This window comes from Schistocerca gregaria, chromosome 3, assembly GCF_023897955.1.
Source record: "Schistocerca gregaria isolate iqSchGreg1 chromosome 3, iqSchGreg1.2, whole genome shotgun sequence".
NCBI classification, from domain to species: Eukaryota; Metazoa; Arthropoda; class Insecta; order Orthoptera; family Acrididae; genus Schistocerca; species Schistocerca gregaria.
In genome coordinates this window covers 78,224,416-78,242,301 of record NC_064922.1, presented here as the reverse complement: position 1 = coordinate 78,242,301, position 17,886 = coordinate 78,224,416, and the positions used below count along the sequence as shown (strand labels likewise).

The window sequence follows — 17,886 nt, the reverse complement described above, 5'->3', positions numbered from 1 at the left end:
CAAGAGATGACTACACTAAGCAGATTCAGAAGGATGTAGGCTGCAGTAGGTACTGGGAGATGAGGAAACTTGCACAGGATAGAGTAGCATGGAGAGCTGCATCAAACCAGTCTCAGGACTGAAGACCACAACAACAACAACAACAACAACAATCTCTTCTGTTACCCAAGGATTTCTACCAGGCCTCGTCTTTTTACCTACTTGATCCTCTGCTGCCTTCACTATTTCATCTCTCAAAGCTACCCATTCTTCTTCTACTGTGTTTCTTTCCCCCGTTCTTGTCAGTAGTACATATACAACCTTCTTTCATGATTTTTAAATCAAGTTTTAGCTATGGTTAAGTTATGTTCTGCGCAGTATTCTACCAGGTGGCTTCCTCTTTCATTCCTTGCCCCCATTCGATATTCGCCTACTATTTTTCCTTCTCTTCATTTTCCTACTATTGAATTCCAGACCCCCATGACTACTAAATTTTCGTCTCTCCTCACTCTCTGAATGATTTCTTTTATCTCATCATACATTTCTTCAATCTCTTCGTCATCTCTGGAGCTTGTCGGCATGTGGTAGGTGTGGGCTTCATATCTATATTGGCTACTATACTGTGCTCACTATGCTGTTTGTAGTAGCTTACGTGCGCTGCTATTTTTTTATTCATTATTAAACCGACTCCTGTATTACCCCTGTTTTATTTTGTTTACTACCCTGTATTCACCTGACCAGAAGTCATGTTCCTCGTGCCACTGAACTTCACTAATACCCACAACATCTAAATTTAACCCATCCATTTTCCTATTTAAACTTTCTAATCTACCTGCCCGGTTAAGATATCTGACATTCCACACTCCGATCCGTAGAATGCCAGTTTTGTTTCTCCTGATAACAACGTCGTCCTGATTGTTCATGAGACTGAGAAAATATTAGATACAGGCTCCCAGGTAGATGCTAATTTTCTTGACTTCCGGAAGGCGTTCGATACAGTTCCGCACTGTCGCCTGATAAACAAAGTAAGAGCCTACAGAATATCAGACCAGCTGTGTGGCTGGATTGAAGAGTTCTTAGCAAACAGAACACAGCATGTTGTTATCAATGGAGAGGCATCTACAGACGTTAAAGTAACCTCTGGCATGCCACAGGGGAGTGTTATGGGACCATTGCTTTTCACAATATATATAAATGACCTAGTAGATAGTGTCGGAAGTTCCATGTGGCTTTTCGCTGATGATGCTGTAGTATACAGAGAAATTGCAGCATTAGAAAATTGTAGCGAAATGCAGGAAGATCTGCAGCGGTTTGGCACTTGGTGCAGGGAGTGGCAACTGACCCTTAACATAGACAAATGTAATGTATTGCGAATACATAGAAAGAAGGATCCTTTATTGTATGATTATATGATAGCGGAACCAACACTGGTAGCAGTTACTGCTGTAAAATATCTGGGAATATGCATGCGGAACGATTTGAAGTGGAATGATCATATAAAATTAATTGTTGGTAAGGCGGGTACCAGGTTGAGATTCATTGGGAGAGTCCTTAGAAATTGTAGTCCATCAACAAAGGAGGTGGCTTACAAAACACTTGTTTGACCTGTACTTGAGTATTGCTCATCAGTGTGGGATCCGTATCAGATCGGGTTGACAGAGGAGATAGAGAAGATCGAAAGAAGAGCGGCGCATTTTGTCACAGGGTTATTTGGTAAGTGTGAAAGCGTTACGGAGATTTTTAGCAAACTCAAGTTGCATACTATGCAAGAGAGGCGCTCTGCATCGTGGTGTAGCTTGCTCACCAGGTTTCGAGAGGGTGCATTTCTGGATGAGGTATCGAATATATTGCTTCCCCCTACTTATACCTCCTGAGAAGATCACGAATGTAAAATTAGAGAGATTAGAGCACGCACGAAGGCTTTCAGAGAGTCGTTCTTCCCTCGAACCATACGCGACTGGAACAGGAAAGGGAGGTAATGACAGTGGCACGTAAAGTGCCCTCCGCCACACACCATTGGGTGGCTTGTGGAGTATAAATGTAGATGTAGATGTAGATTAGTCCTTGCTGGAGATCAGAATTGGGGACTATTTTACCTCTGGAATATTTTACCCAAGAAAGACCATACAGTAAAGCTGCATAGCCTTCGGAAAAATTATGGTTGTAGTTTCCCCTCGCTTTCAACTGTGTGTGGTACCAGCAGAGAAAGACCAGTTTGGTTGATGTTATAAGGCTTGATGTTAGAAGGCCAGATATCATCCAGTCTGTTGTTCCTGCAACTACTGAAAAGGTGCTGCCCCTCTTCAGGAACCACATGTTTGTCTGGCATCTCAACAGATACTTCTCCATTGTGAATGCACCAGGCAGGCAAGCATCCCACAATGACAAGGTCTGTGGTTCAAGGGGGGGGGGGGGGGGGGGAGGGAAGAGCATATATAGGGTCTACACCAGGAAAATGTATCTGAGAGCAATATTACGAAAACGGAAGATGAAGATGAAAAGGAAGATATGATACTGCGTGAAGAATTTGACAGTGCACTGAAAGACCTGAGTCGAAACAAGGCCCAGGTGGCAGCATTAGAACTACTGATAGCCTTGGGACAGCCGTGACAAAACTCTTCCACCTGGTGAGCAAGATGTGTGGTACAGGTGAAATACCTTCGGACTTCAAGAAGAATATAATAATTCCAATCTCAAAGAAAGCAGGTGTTGACAGGTGTGAAAATTACTGAACTATCAGTTTAATAAGTCATGGTTGCAAATAGTAACATGAATTCCTTACAAATGAACATAAAAACTAGTAAAAGTTGACCCCAGGGAAGATCAATTTGGATTCCGTAGAAATGTTAGAGCACACGAGGCAATACTTACCCTATACTTCTCATAGAAGATAGGATAAGCAAAGGCAAGCCTACGTTTCTAGTATTTGTAGACTTACAGAAAGGTTTTACAATGTTGACTGGAATACTCTCTTTCAAATGCTGATGGTGGCGAGGCTAAAACACAGGGAGCAAAGGGCTATTCACAATTTGTACAGAAAACAGATGGCAGTTATAAGAGCAGTGGGGTATGAAATGAAAGTAGTGATTGGGAAGGGAGTAGGACATTGTTGTGACCTATTCCTGATGTTGTTCAATCTTTACATCGAGCAAGCGATGAAGGAAACAAAAGAAAAAGTTGGAGTAGAAATTAAAATGCATGGAGGAAAAATAAATACCCTGCAGTTTGCCAATTACACTGCAATTCTGTCAGAGACCTGGATGAGTAGTTGAATGGAATGTACAATTTTTTGAAAGGAGGATATAAGATGAACAACAACAAAAGCAAAATGAGGATAATGGAATGTAGTCGAATTAAGTCAGGTGATGCTGAGGGAATTAGATTAGGAAATAAGACACTTGAAACAGTAGAACGAGTTTTGCTATTTGGCGAGCAAAATAACTGATGACGATCAAAGTAGAGGGGATATAAAATGTAGAGTGGCTATGGCAAGGAAGGTGTTTCGGAAGAAGAGAAATTTCTTAACATCGAGTCTAGATTTAAGTGTTAGGAACTCTTTCCTGAAAGTATTTGTATGGAGTGCGGCCATATGTGGAAGTGAAACATGAACAATAAACAGCGTTGACAAGAAGAGAATAGAAGCTGTCAAAATTTGGTGCTACAGAAGAGTGTTGTAGATAAGATTGATAGATCATGTAATCAATTAATAGACTTGGGGAGAAGAGGAATTCTTGCACAACTTGACTAGAAGAAGGGATTGGTTGATAGGACACATTCTGAGGCGTCAAGATATCACCAGTTTAGTACTGGAAGGCAGTGTAGAGGGTAAAAAATCATAGAGGGAGACAAAGAGATGTATACACTAAGCAGATTCAGAAGAATGTATGTTGCAGTAATTATTTGGAGATGATGAAGCTTGCACATAATATAGTAGCATGGAGAAGTGCATCAAACCAGTCTATGGACTGAAGACAACAACAACAACAACAACATACTCCATCCAGGTTTCTGCTTTCTCAATTTTGGTTAGGATTGGTTTTCCGTCTGAGCTCGTACGACTAATACAAATGGTTCTGTTTTCTCCAAAGGTCTTTTTAATTTTCCTGTGGGTAGTATCTATCATACCCATAGTGATATATGCTTCTACACCTGTCCTCTAGCCATCACTGCTTAGCCATTTTGTACTTCCCACTGATCATATTTTTGAGTCGTTTGTATTGCTTTTCGTCTGCTTCATTTCCTCCACTTTTATATTTTCTTCTTTCATCAATTAAATTCTATATCACTTCTATTACCTAAGGATATCTACTAGTCCTTGTGTTTTTACCTACTTGAACTTATGCTGCCTTCACTATTTCATCTCTCAAAGTTACCAAGTCTTCTACTGTATTTCTTCCCCGTGTTCTTGTTTTCCATTCCCCAATGCTCTTTTTGAAACTCTCTAAAACCTCTGGCTCTTTCAATTTATCCATGTCCCATCTACTTAAATTCCTACCTTTTTCGCAGTTTCTTCAGTTTTAATCTACAGTTCATAACCAATAAATTGTGGTCAGGGTACATATCTGCCCCGGGAAATGTCTTACAATTTAAAACTTGATTCTTTAATCTTTGTCTTACCATTATACAGTGCGAGTCACTAACTATTGCCACCTAGAATAGCTCCAAAAGTATGATAGGAGTCTGAAAGTTTGGGACAGCGGGGGCCATAATATGATGATGGTGTTTTTTGGCTGGGTACGATTACGTCAGAGATATGAAGGTCAACTTTTTTTTTTTTTTTTAATAGGATCTATAGTTTGGTACTTATGTTCTGGTAGCGGCTATCCAGACGAATCCAATGATGTATAACAGAAGGTCAACGAAGGTCCAAGGTGGCATGAACGTCCATTTACAGAAAGTGTTTGAAGTGATTAGTATCAACACAGTGCTGCAATCTTCTTATCACAGATTGAGTGGTATTCGTTATCACATCAGCACTTATGGAAGCACATGCGCTCTCTCTCTCTCTCTCTCTCTCTCTCTCTCTCTCTCTCGTGCGTATCTTCAGGTGTAGTTGGAACGTCCTTATAACAGTGGGTTTTACGATTCCCCACAAGAAAAAAATCCAGAGGCATCAAGTTTGGCGAACAATCCGGCTGCGACACATCTCCTCTGTGTTCAGTTCAATGATTTGGCAATTGTCTCTGCAACTAATTTCTAGCCATCAGCCAAAAATATGCCTGACACCCATCATGTTGATATCACATTCTGTTCCTAAAGGTATTTCTTCTAATAACAGACCTAATGTTTATTGCAGGAATGTGGCGTACTTTCTACCATTAAGATTTCCTTCGATGAAATAGGGGCCTATAATTGCGTCCTGCAGAATCCCACACCATACATTCACCGACCACCGTTTTTGGTGTGCAGCTTGCCGCAGTCAACATGGATTTTCAGTTGCCCAATAATGCAAGTTATGGAAATTATCATTGCCATGGTTCATGGACATAGCCATGTCAGTAAATAAATAAAAATTAATACATGTGTCATCCCTCTGAATCTGATGGTGTGCCCATTGGCAGATTTCAGTGCGATGCATACAATCCATACCAGTTAATTCTTGGTAGAGACTGATATGGTAAGGATGATATTTGTGGCGATGCGAACATGAACGAACTACTCTAGCTCATGCCAGATTTCCTTGCGATTTGATGCGAACTAACACAAGGATCTCGAACCACAGTGGCAATAATACCAATTTCCGTTTCATCATTAGTAACTTTCCTTTGCTGGATATGTTTCCTATTCATTAATGATCCAGTCGTTCTCAATTTATTATACACATATTTAAATGTACGACATGTATAGTGAGTACGTTGAGGATATCTTTTAGCGTATAAGTCTCTAGCTCTCTCTGAGTTTTGTTGGCATTCTCCATAAATGAGAAGCATATTGACTTGTTCTTCGAAAGAATATATCATTCACATTTGGTTGATTCAATGATACTAGTCTTAACATTCCTATTAGTGTTGTATTGCGAAACCGTTGAACGATGTTTACATGTCAGTGGCACATTAGATGGATATGCCATATTTGGCGAATATTTACTATTTGCGAAGTATATGAGAGAGAATTGTCAGAGCATGTGCTTCGATAAGTGCCGAAGTGATAAGGAATGCTACTCAAACCGTGTTGAGAAGATTGCAGCACTGTGTTGGTACCAATGGTCATCACTTCGAACACATTCTGTAAATGACCTTTGCTGACCTTCAAAGAGGTAACTGTTACGTATCATTGGATTTGTCTTGATAGCCACTATCGGAAAATAAGTACCAAACTATAGCATCCCATTAAAAACAAAGGTGACCTTCATATCCCTGACGCCACTCTACCTAGCAACAAAAAACCAACTTCATATTATGGCGCCCCCATTGTCCCAAGCAACATTTGTCCCACAAACGTTTTAGCTACTGTCACACTTTCGGAGTTATTCTAAATGGCAATAGTTTGTGACTCACCCTTCATAAACCATTTGAAACCTTCCAGTGTCTCCAGGCCTCTCCTTTGTATACAGCCTTCTTTCATGACTCTTAAACCAAGTTATGCTCTTTGCAAAATGCTACCAGCCAGTTTCCTCTTTCATTCCTTACCTCTAGTCCAGATTTACCTACGACTTTTCCTTTCTTAGTTTTCGCACTATCGAATTCCAGTCTCCGAGGTTTATTAAATTTTAATCTCCATTTCTTTTATCACATCATACATTTCTTCAATCTCTTCATCACCTGCAGAGCTAGGCGGCATATAAACTTGTACTACTCTGGTAGGTGTGGGCTTCATATCTGGTTTGGCTACAACAACGTGTTCACTATGCTGTTCATAGTAGCTTATCCTCATTCCTATTTTTTATTCATTATTAAACCTATTCCTGCATTAAAGTTATTTACTTTGTGTTTATAACCCTGTATTCACCTGACGAACAGTCTTGTTCCTCTTGCCACCGAACTTCACTAATTCCCCACTACATGTAATTGTAACCTATCCATTTCCATTTTTAAATTTTGCTAACCTGCCTGCCCAATTAAGGGATCTGACATTCCACACTGCAATCTGTTGAACACCAATCCCCCCCCCCCCCCCCCCCCCCCCCCCCTCCTGATAAGAATGTCCTCCTGAGTAGTACGTAGTACCCACACGGAAATCCGAATGGGGGACCTCCAGAATATTTTACCCAAGAGGACACCATCATCATTTAACCATACAGTGAAGCTGCTTGCCCTCAGGAAAAATTACGACCGTAGTTTCCTCTTGCTTTCATCTATTCTTAATTAAGTGACTCAAGTTTCTTCACTATACCTATGGTATCTACTTCTAAATTACTTATGTTGACAACTGTTCTTGATTTGTAAATACCATTGAGAGGCTTAGAAGAGGCAGATAAAATTGATCAGGTCTGTCAGTCTGTTAGACATTATTCAAGTCATTGTAGAGAGGATCCAATAATTGGGGCATGTACCTCAGTTACTCCAAGAACATTTGGTACCATTTCGTGTGCAACTGTTCTATTTAGTTGGATTGAAACTTACCTCAAAGGCAGGTTTCCCAAGTTGATAAATAGGAAGAAATGAATAGTTGTGTGACCTCACTATTTGCCCATTATCAAAGCTGTACAGATTGCTGAAGCTCTGGAAATCCCCATGTTTCTTGTACAAGATATAATTTTGAAGTACTTAGCAACACATGTAACAATTGACAATATTAGATAAGTGTTTCATTTGAGACTTATCTGCAGTAATTTCACAGTATAAGACCGTGCACAGGATGACAGCTTTCTAACGTATGTAGACAAATGGTCTCTCAGGACAATTTAATAAACTGTTAGCAGATATGCTCTTGATGTCCACTGATATTAAATTAAGTCTGGGGTACAATATTGCCTTTTGTGACATTTGCCTACAACATAGCAAAGAGAGTCATATATGTTTATTGCTATTATTCCTGATCAGCAATTGAGAGGCTGAAGTGACAATTGATACTGTTTGTTTGAATATGACAGTGCTCAGGCTCATTGCACCAGATAGTAATCCAAGCTGAAGAAGCATTACAGCTGGCATGCATACTCACATTCAGATGCCCAGGATAAGGAGTGTGCACATTGTATCACCAAACACTGACACGTAAGCAATAAACAGCTTGATATAGTGCACACTATTAGATTTGTGTGGAAGGTCAGCCAGTCAGAGAAATGATTAAAGTGCTTCTGTGGCTTGTACTGAATCCTATGTCACTTGTTGGACGTTACCTGTGAAGCTGAGGAAACAAAAGCACAGTGAAATTGTATGTGTTGTTCAAATGAAGCTGTATCGTAGTCCTGGGTTGAAGATTGAAGGTTGGGATGTCCATTACATGGAATATGAAGGTCACATTCTCTCTCAATAATTAAATTTCTTCGAATATCAGAGAAACTTTGAGGGCTTGATAGTGGAACCAGAGTGCAAGGTTGCACTACTGCTGTCATCCGTAGGACTACTGACTGGTTCCGGGACCAGAAAGCATTACTTGACTTGTAACCAGCTGGTTGCCATTTTGCGAAGAAGGAGAGCAGTGCTGCTCATGTACTGCGAGTTGTCTGACCAGATGCAATGAATGTAGTTGTTAGGTGACTGGCTCAATCATCACAACTGCAATTATAGATGTAATGGATGTCGTTATTAGGTGACCGGATCAATCATCTCAACTGCAATTATGTAGCATTTAAAATTTGTATTATCTGGTGTGAGGGTAAGCCCAAAAGTAAGGTCTCCTGTTTTTTTTTTATAAGTACAGAACTTTGTTTGTGTGGCAGTTGGTCACACTGTTACGAAGAATGCTTCACGCACTGTGTGTAAATATGTGTGCGCCACACTGAGGTGCTCAGTCATGCCTTGCCAGGTGTTGAGACTGGAGCTGCCATTGGATGTTACCGCCAAGTGCGAATTGCAGCAGTTATTCGTTTTTTGAATGCAAAGGGCACTGCGCCAATTGAAATCCACCGCCAATTGACGGAAGAGTATGATGAGTCGTGCATGGATGTCAGAAATGTTTGTAAGAGAGTTTGTAGCTGGTGAGACTGAAATTCATGACGAACAGCATCGCATTGAGCTGGTATGACATGGGCATACAAAAAAATGCCACAGCGTCTACAAAATGCATCAACAGAAATGGTGATTATGTAAAAAAAATAGCTAAATGTTCAAGCTGTAAACTGATGTAAACCATTGCAGAAATAAACAGGTCTATGTACTTAAAAAGGAGACCTTACTTTTGAGATTACCCTCGTAGATTCTAGACCTAACCTTCATGGAATTTTGGAATTTATTACAAAATTCTGTCTGTGTGAAAGTAGCTCCCTCTCTGTCGAGGCAGGCAACTCGGCTCCATCTGTACTTTTGTGTTTGCTCAGTAAGTGTGCTTTTTGTGTGAGGCATCAGTTCTTGTTGACGACCATGCTCTTGTAACTGTACTTTCATTTATGATAGCATTAAAGTTAACCTTGTAGTCATTGCCATCTGTACTGTAATTGTGTAAGTGATGAAAAATTGTTGACAAATGTTGTAAAACTGAAGAGAATTTGTAGACAGTAGTCTTTAAACTAATAATAATAATAATAATAATAATAATTGAAAATAACTTAAGTAGAAGTGAGTAAAGCAAGAATTTGTTCTTAATGACAGACGTCCTATTGGATGAAGGGTAGTACTGTTACAAGCTGTAGTTACACAATATTGAAGGTGGGAATGTCTTTAAAACATGGTATGGTTGTTGTTGTTGTTGTTGTTGTGGTCTTCAGACGGGTTTGATGCAGCTCTCGATGCTAATCTATCATGTGCAAGCTCCTTCATCTCCCAGTACCTACTGCAACCTACATCCTTCTGAATCTGCTTACTGTATTCATCTCTTGGTCTCCCTCTATGATTTTTACCCTCCACGCTACCCTCCAATGCTAAATTTGTGATCCCTTGATGCCTCAGGACATGTTCTACCAACCGATCCCTTCTTCTAGTCAAGTTGTGCCACAAACTTCTCTTCTCCCCAATCCTATTCAATACCTCCTCATTAGTTACGTGATCTACCCACCTAATCTTCAACATTCTTCTGTAGCACCACATTTCGAAAGTTTCTATTCTCTTCTTGTCCAAACTATTTATCGGCCATGTTTCACTTCCATACATGGCTACACTCAATACAAATACTTTCAGAAACGACTACCTGACACTTAAATCTATACTCTATGTTAACAAATTTCTCCTCTTCAGAAGCGCTTTCCTTGCCATTGCCAGTCTACATTTTATATCCTCTCTACTTTGAACATCATCAGTTATTTTGTTCCCCAAATAGCAAAACTTCTTTACTACTTTAAGTGTCTCATTTCCTAATCTAATTCCTTCAGCATCACCCGACTTAATTAGACTACATTCCATTATCCTTGTTTTGCTTTTGTTGATGTTCATCTTATATCCTCCTTTCGAGACACTGTTCATTCTATTCAACTGCTCTTCCAAGTCCTTTGCTGTCTCTGACAGAATTACAATGTCATCGTCGAACCTCAAAGTTTTTATTTCTTCTCCCTGGATTTTAATACCTACTCTGAATTTTTCTTTTGTTTCCTTTACTGCTTGCTCAATATACAGATTGAATAACATCGGGGAGACTCTACAACCCTGTCTCACTCCCTTCCCAACCACTGCTTCCCTTTCATGTCCCTCACTCCTATAACTGCCATCTGGTTTCTGTACAAATTGTAAATAGCCTTTCGCGGTCAGTAGTCCTAATGGAATGTTGTCTACTCCCGGGGCCTTATTTCGACTCAGGTCTTTCAGTGCTCTGTCAAACTCTTCACGTAGTATCGTATCTCCCATTTCATCTTCATCTACATCCTCTTCCATTTCCATAATATTGTCCTGAAGTACATCGCCCTTGTATAGACTCTCTATATACTCCTTCCACCTTTATGCTTTCTCTTCTTTGCTTAGAACTGTGTTTCCATCTGAGCTCTTGATATTAATACAAGTGGTTCTCTTTTCTCCAAAGGTCTCTTTAATTTTCCTGCAGGCTGTATCTATCTTACCCCTACTAAAATAAGCCTCCACATCCTTACATTTGTGCTCTAGCCATGCCTGCTTATCCATTTTGCACTTCCTGTCGATCTCATTTTTGAGACATTTGTATTCCTTTTTGCTTGCTTCATTTACTGCATTTTTATATTTTCTCCTTTCATCAATTAAATTCAATATTTCTTCTGTTACCCAAGGAATTCTACTAGCCCTAGTCTTTTTACCTACTTGATCCTCCGCTGCCTTCACAACTTGATCCCTCAGAGCTACCCATTCTTCTTCCACTGTATTTCTTTCCCCCATTCCTGTCAATTGTTCCCTTATGCTCTCCCTGAAACTCTGTACAACCTCTGGTTTAGTCAGTTTGTCCAGGTCCCATCTTCTTAGATACCCACCTTTTTGCAGTTTCTTCAGTTTTAATCTACAGTTCATAACCAATAGATTGTGGCCAGAGTCCACATCTGCCCCTGAGAATGTCCTACAATTTAAAACCTGGTTCATAAATTTCTGTCTTACCATTATATAATATATCTGATACCTTTTAGTATGTCCAGGATTCTTCCATGTATACAACCTTCTATTATGATTCTTGAACCAAGTGTTAGCTATGATTAAGTTGTACTCTGTGCAAAATTCTACCATACGGATTCCTCTTTCATTTCTTAGCCCCAATACATATTCACCCATGGCTATTAAATTTTCGACTCCCTTCACTACCTGAATAATTTCTTTTATCTCATCATACATTTCTTCAATTTCTTCGTCAACTGCAGAGCTAGTTGGCATATAAACTTGTACTACTGTGGTAGGCATGGGCTTCGTGTCTATCTTGGCCACTATAATACGTTCACTATACTGTTGGTAGTAGCTTACCCGCACTCCTATTTCTTTATTCATTATTAGAGCTACTCCTGCATTACCCCTATTTGATTTTGTATTTATAACCCTGTATTCACCTGACCAAAAGTCTTGTTCCACCTGCCACCGAACTTCACTAATTCCCACTATATCTAAATTTAACCTATCCATTTCCCTTTTTAAATTTTCTAACCTACCTGCCCGATTAAGGGATCTGACATTCCACGCTCCGATCCGTAGAACGCCAGTTTTCTTTCTCCTGATAACGACATCCTCTTGAGTAGTCCCGCCCAGAGATCCGAATGGGGGACTATTTTACCTCTGGAATATTTTACCCAAGAGGACGCCATCATCATTTAACCATACAGTAAAGCTGCATGCCCTCGGGAAAAATTACGGCTGTAGTTTCCCCTTGCTTTCAGCCGTTCGCAGTACCAGCACAGCAAGGCCGTTTTGGTTAGTGTTACAAGGCCAGATCAGTCAATCATCCAGACTGTTGCCCCTGCAACTACTGAAAAGGTTGCTGCTCCTCTTAAGGAACCACACATTTCTCTGGCCTCTCAACAGATACCCCTCCGTTGTGGTTGCACCTATGGTACGGCTATCTGTATCGTTGAGGCCGCAAGCCTCCCCACAAACGGCAAGGTCCATGGTTCACGGGGGGAGGTACATTCAATAAAACAGAAACATGTTCAGCTGCATTGTCATCCAGCACTTGGGATCCACTGTTGGATAAAGGCCTGCTCCAGATTTTATCGTGTCTTTCAGTCTTAAGGTGCACTGTCCTTGTATGTTTTCTTACATGGTCTGCTGTTCTATGTGCCATTACATTATACTATACTATGGTATGGCATGGTGTGGTATAGTATGGTTCCCATGTTCGCTTATCTCTTTGAGTGCTGCGACGTCCCCCTTATTTCATCTACCACTCTTAACTTGACTGCATGTCCCAAGTCTTTATTACAGCCATAAATTATGGATTCCACACTAGTCTGTTGCCTGCTACATTTCTCTGGTCTTCTGTCTCTCATAGTAATTCCCACCACTAGCTCGACGATCCTATGCTTTTGTATGGTACTGACATTAATAGTCACTATTGTAAATTGAAAGTGGTGATGTGCACTCATTGCAAGGTTTCCATTTTGCACAACGTTTACATTTTATTTTGAAAATACTATAATTTACTGTACACTTTGCAGGCTTATTTTACTTTTCGATGTATTATTCTTATTACACACGATCTGTAATCTTCACATTCCTTAAATACGAAGACTCATCCCTGGTTTGAAAACTTCATTGTTAATTTACACCATTTTATTTTCATTTTGATCTTTTTGTGTACATCTAAAGTATGTCTGTATGTTTACTCAGCAATTAACACTCAAAGGTTTGGAAGAATTACATGACTTTCTGGCTATATGTCTACTGTCCCACTCTGACATAACACATGACAAATGACAGTAATTTTGTTATGAACCTTATTGTGTAAGCTAATCTAAATTTGGTCTAGTACATTATAATCTTGTTCAAAATTCGACTTTGCCCCGCCCCCCCCTCCAGTGTTTAAGCTGAAGCCTCTAAGGCTACGGCAAACCTAAAACATGGTCATTGCTCAGAAGACACTGCACAGATTTCACTTCCCATGCACTACATAGTGGTGAGTGTCTGCCCCTTTTTACTTCGAGTGCTCACGTCTCATGGAGTGGGCCAGATGAAGTGCTGATACTCACCTAACCACCAACTGAACAGGCCTGTCCTGGGCAGTATGCAAATAAATTGCTGTCTTTGGGTCACCTTTTTCACAACGTTTTTTGTGCGGCTGTTGCAATGTAAGTTGTTGTTATTGTATTCCTTAGGTTCAGTTAAAAAAGCAAAGTTTAAATTTGTTGATTTGATGTGTAATCTAAAATTTAATGGAATTTCTTTGTTCCACATTACTCTGGCCATAACGTAGTTGCTCTTGACACATACTTTCACATTTTCTTTAACAGTTTCCCTCCACTTGCTGATATTGATCAGCACCTGATATAAACTGGCAAGATAAATGCGGAAATGATAAAATCAGGGGAACCACTCTGCCCAGTAAAACACTACCTCAAGCTAGAAACAATGCTGTGATAACTGATATTCTAGAATGCAAACAAGGTACAAAATTGTGAGTTGGAGTGATGGATGCTGTTGTCACATGAAATAGTCCAAAAGAGTATACATTAAGCTTTACTTCTATAAAATAAGCACACATGAAGACACACAGACACACACTTCTGTGTTGCAATAGTTGTAGTTAAAAACTTCTTTAAACAGTGTCAAACAATGGAAATCCAAAATAGAACGTAACAATATTATGAAAAGAACAGTTGCTATTCACCATATAGTGGATATGCTGAGTCGCAGATAGGCACAACAAAAATACTGTCACAAAATAAGCTTTCTGCCAACAAGGCCTGTGTCAATAATGGATGAAAGAAACACACACACACACACACACACACACACACACACACACACATGCATGATCACAGTCTCTAGCAGCTGAAGCTATACTATTAGCAGCAACAGCAGCAGCAGCAGCAGCATGATGGGAGGGGCAAGTGGGTGGGGGTAAGGAGGAGGTGGTTGGGGAGGGGGACGGTGATGTGCTGCTGGGGCGTGTGCAGGGATGAGGTGGAGAGAGGGTAGGGCAGCTACTGTACAGTCAGGGGGTTAGATGGAGGGTGGGGGAGACATAGAAAGGGGGAGGGGGAAGCAGATAAGGAGAGAAGTAAAAATACTGGGTGCATTGGTAGAATTGAGGGCTGTGTAGTGCTGGTATGGTAACAGGAAAGAGGGTAGATGGGTGAGGATGATGACTAATGAAGATTGAGGCCAGGAGGGTAATGGGAATGTAAGAAGTATTGCAGGGAGAGTTCCCACCTGCACAATTGAGAATAGCTGGTCTTGGTGGGAAGGATCCATATGGCAGAGGCTGTGAAGCAGTCATTGGAATGAAGAATGTCATGTTGGGCTGCGTGCTTGGCAGAAGGGTGGTCCAGTTGTTTCTTGGCCACAGTTGGTCAGTGACCATTCATGCAGACAGACACCTTGTTGGTTCTCATGCCCACATAGAATTGCAGCACAGTGGTTGCAGCTTAGCCTGTACATCACATGATTCGTTTCACAGGTAGCCCTGCCTTTGATGGGATGGGTGATGTTTGTGTCCAGGCTGGAATAGGTGGTTTCTTCTGGTTTATAATTTCCTGTCGTATAACTTCCAACAGTGTTACCCATGGTATTTGGGAAGGAAAAAAGAAAGAGAGAGAGAGAGAGAGAGAGAGAGAGAGAGAGAGAGAGAGAGAGAATGTGTTTATTGTTAAATTATCTTAACAGTGCTGTATTATTGGGAAGTTCAACATATATGTTTCAGTGCAGAGCTGTATTGGTGGAAAGGACAAAACCAGCGGACTTTCCAAATTGGCATGTTCCCACGCTGCATTGTGGACCCTATGCGTAAAAAACACCCTGATGATATTAGCAAGCCTTTGCAGAACTCATTCATACACACAGGTAATATTGCTGCATAGTTCTTATTTTGATAATATTTGTATTAGACATATCTCTTCCATACCAGTAGGTGCAAATTGAGTATGCTACTTGTCTTTTAACCAATCATGTTAAAGTGCACATCATTTACGACGACGGCCGAGTTTAGGTTCATTCTGCGCATCTGATGACACAAAACACAGTCACCCAATGGACAGAGAATGACGTTGCCAGAGCTTGACTGTAGTGCAGAGCACAGACGAGTGTCTTCAGTTTTAGAAACGTTCAGTCATAAATGAAGTAATTGAACAAAAGCAATGCCTTGATAGCAGACTTTCTTTTATAGAAAGTTTGGAAAAAGCATTCTTTATACCAATTGCTTCATATTCTATTAATTAAACCAAACAAGCAGTAAGCCTCCTAATTCAGGTGCTAGCAAGGAAAGGTGTTCGTATCATTCTCACTATCCGCTTTTCCGCAATAAACAACAGCGGTAATTATTTATTTCCTATTGTATTTCGACAAAACGTGAGTAATTCATAGTCATACCAATAGCGTTTGTCAGTATTTTGCGTGATGTTTTAAAGTCATCCGTGAGTTCCCTTGAATGATGAGCTGCGTTAGCGTAATGGTTAAAGTGTTTGGCTACTAAGCAAAAGGTTCTGAGTTCAAATCTTGTTCAGTGCTTAATATTTTCTTTATTTAAAAAAAATATCAGAGTGTCTTACTTCATGAATTTTATTCGTTTGAATGTAATTTTTTGAAATTTCTAGTGGCAACTAAAATCGACCATACGGAAAGTATACACTATGGACTTTCACCTCTGCAAACTCTTCAAAATTTCGTGCAATGGTTTACTACATCTAATGCTGCACAATAACTACATTGAACATAGAAACAAAATTAAGTTATTTATGGGGGGAAGGTATCAGTCAAGAAGATGTGTAAAGATCAAATTTTTGGGCCAAATAGTTATTGTGAAATAGAATGAGAAAGTGTGTTAAAGCAGTTGAAACACCGTGTGTCTGTAAAGGGGAGCAGCACAGTGATGACAAAATCTCGCACAGCATGGAATGCGGGGAGCACGTCAATGTAGCAGCGAAAGGGTTAATGCGGCCTTGGTGGCTTTACTTCATAAACTGCACGCTCCCCCCTAAAGTTTGCGAACTATACTATGGCGGTGCTTCTCTTGGCACATGCAACAGGCAACACAGCAATCTCTCGTGGTGGGTCAATGCACGAACTGCCAAGATAAACAAATTGAACTATAGAATTTTCTCCAGATGTTTCTTCCACATAACATACAATTATACCTCGATGTTCTATTTTGTGGCTAATTATTTCATTTGATCAATTGTATGTGTATCAAATGTCAGTTTACATGAATGAGTTTTTTGCTCTGCTGTGTACTGTGCACTGATATGAAACTCTCAGACAGATTAAAACTGTGTGCTGGAGTGAGACTCAAACTCGTGACCCAAGTTCAGCCTCGATCTGGCACACAGTTTTAATCTGCCAGGAAATTTGATCAGTCACATATTTAGCACATAAATACTGGACATTTTATACCCGCTTATTTCCATTGTAACAATTTAGGCTACATATTGTTTAGAAAATAACTATTGCATTCCAAAAGTGCCCTTAAATTATATCATAAGTTTTTCTCTGTAGCTTAATGCTCATAGAATCGATGTCTTTTTAGTTTTTGTTTTATATGACACAGTGACATGAAAGTTTCATACTGCCATGAACAGATTTAACTAGCCAGTCATTTTCAAATGGTCAGTAGATAAGAAGAGGAGACAAAGATTAATTATTAAATCTATAGAATCTACATATGAATTTATTACCGTTAAAGTATTGAATCATGATTTTTTGAACATTTTTTGTAAATTTTAAGAAATATTTTTAAATTTTAAAATCTCAAGATTTTAAAAAGACAGGACAAAGAATGAATGAGTTAGCTTCATATAATGATAATTGTTTAAACTGTACATGAAATGCACACCATTTTGTACTGTTTGGCAATGATAATTTTATCTTTCAAGTGGCTACTTTCTGGAATGGGAGGACTCGGAGCTTCAGCAGCCCGACTTCTGTCGGGAGAGGAGTAGTGAAGAGAGGATGGCACTGCATCCTTGCCACATTTCTGGCACCCTCACTTGGGTTCTCACTTATAGGAAAGTAGAGGTGATACAAAGAGCAATATTGGTGGGACTAGGAGGCAAATGAATATCTTCCAATTAGTGCCAGTTTTCTCTGCTGCTGGCAACACCAGTAAAAAGTAGCTAATTAGTAGTTGGCACTGCATTTGTTAGGCTGCATAACTGTTAGGACACTGTTTCCCACTGTGTGGGAGAGGGAGGCTCTCAGCAGTCACATACTGCAGCTGGGTGCCAGGCAGTAGTAAGATGTCAGGAAAGAGCAGCAGCTCATCTTAGATGATGAAAAAGTTATTGAT

At 40.0% G+C, this 17,886-nt stretch overlaps 1 protein-coding gene across 3 annotated transcripts in view; it reads left to right on the top strand.

Annotated features, from left to right (window-relative positions):
* LOC126353937 (activated Cdc42 kinase Ack) overlaps positions 1-17,886 on the top strand; it is a 403,423-nt gene that overhangs the window by 183,896 nt on the left and 201,641 nt on the right. For all 3 annotated transcript variants that reach the window (XM_050003203.1, XM_050003205.1, XM_050003204.1), the window contains exon 9: positions 15,310-15,449. In XM_050003203.1, the coding sequence (XP_049859160.1) occupies positions 15,310-15,449 (140 nt within the window). The remainder of the gene's footprint in view (positions 1-15,309; positions 15,450-17,886) is intronic.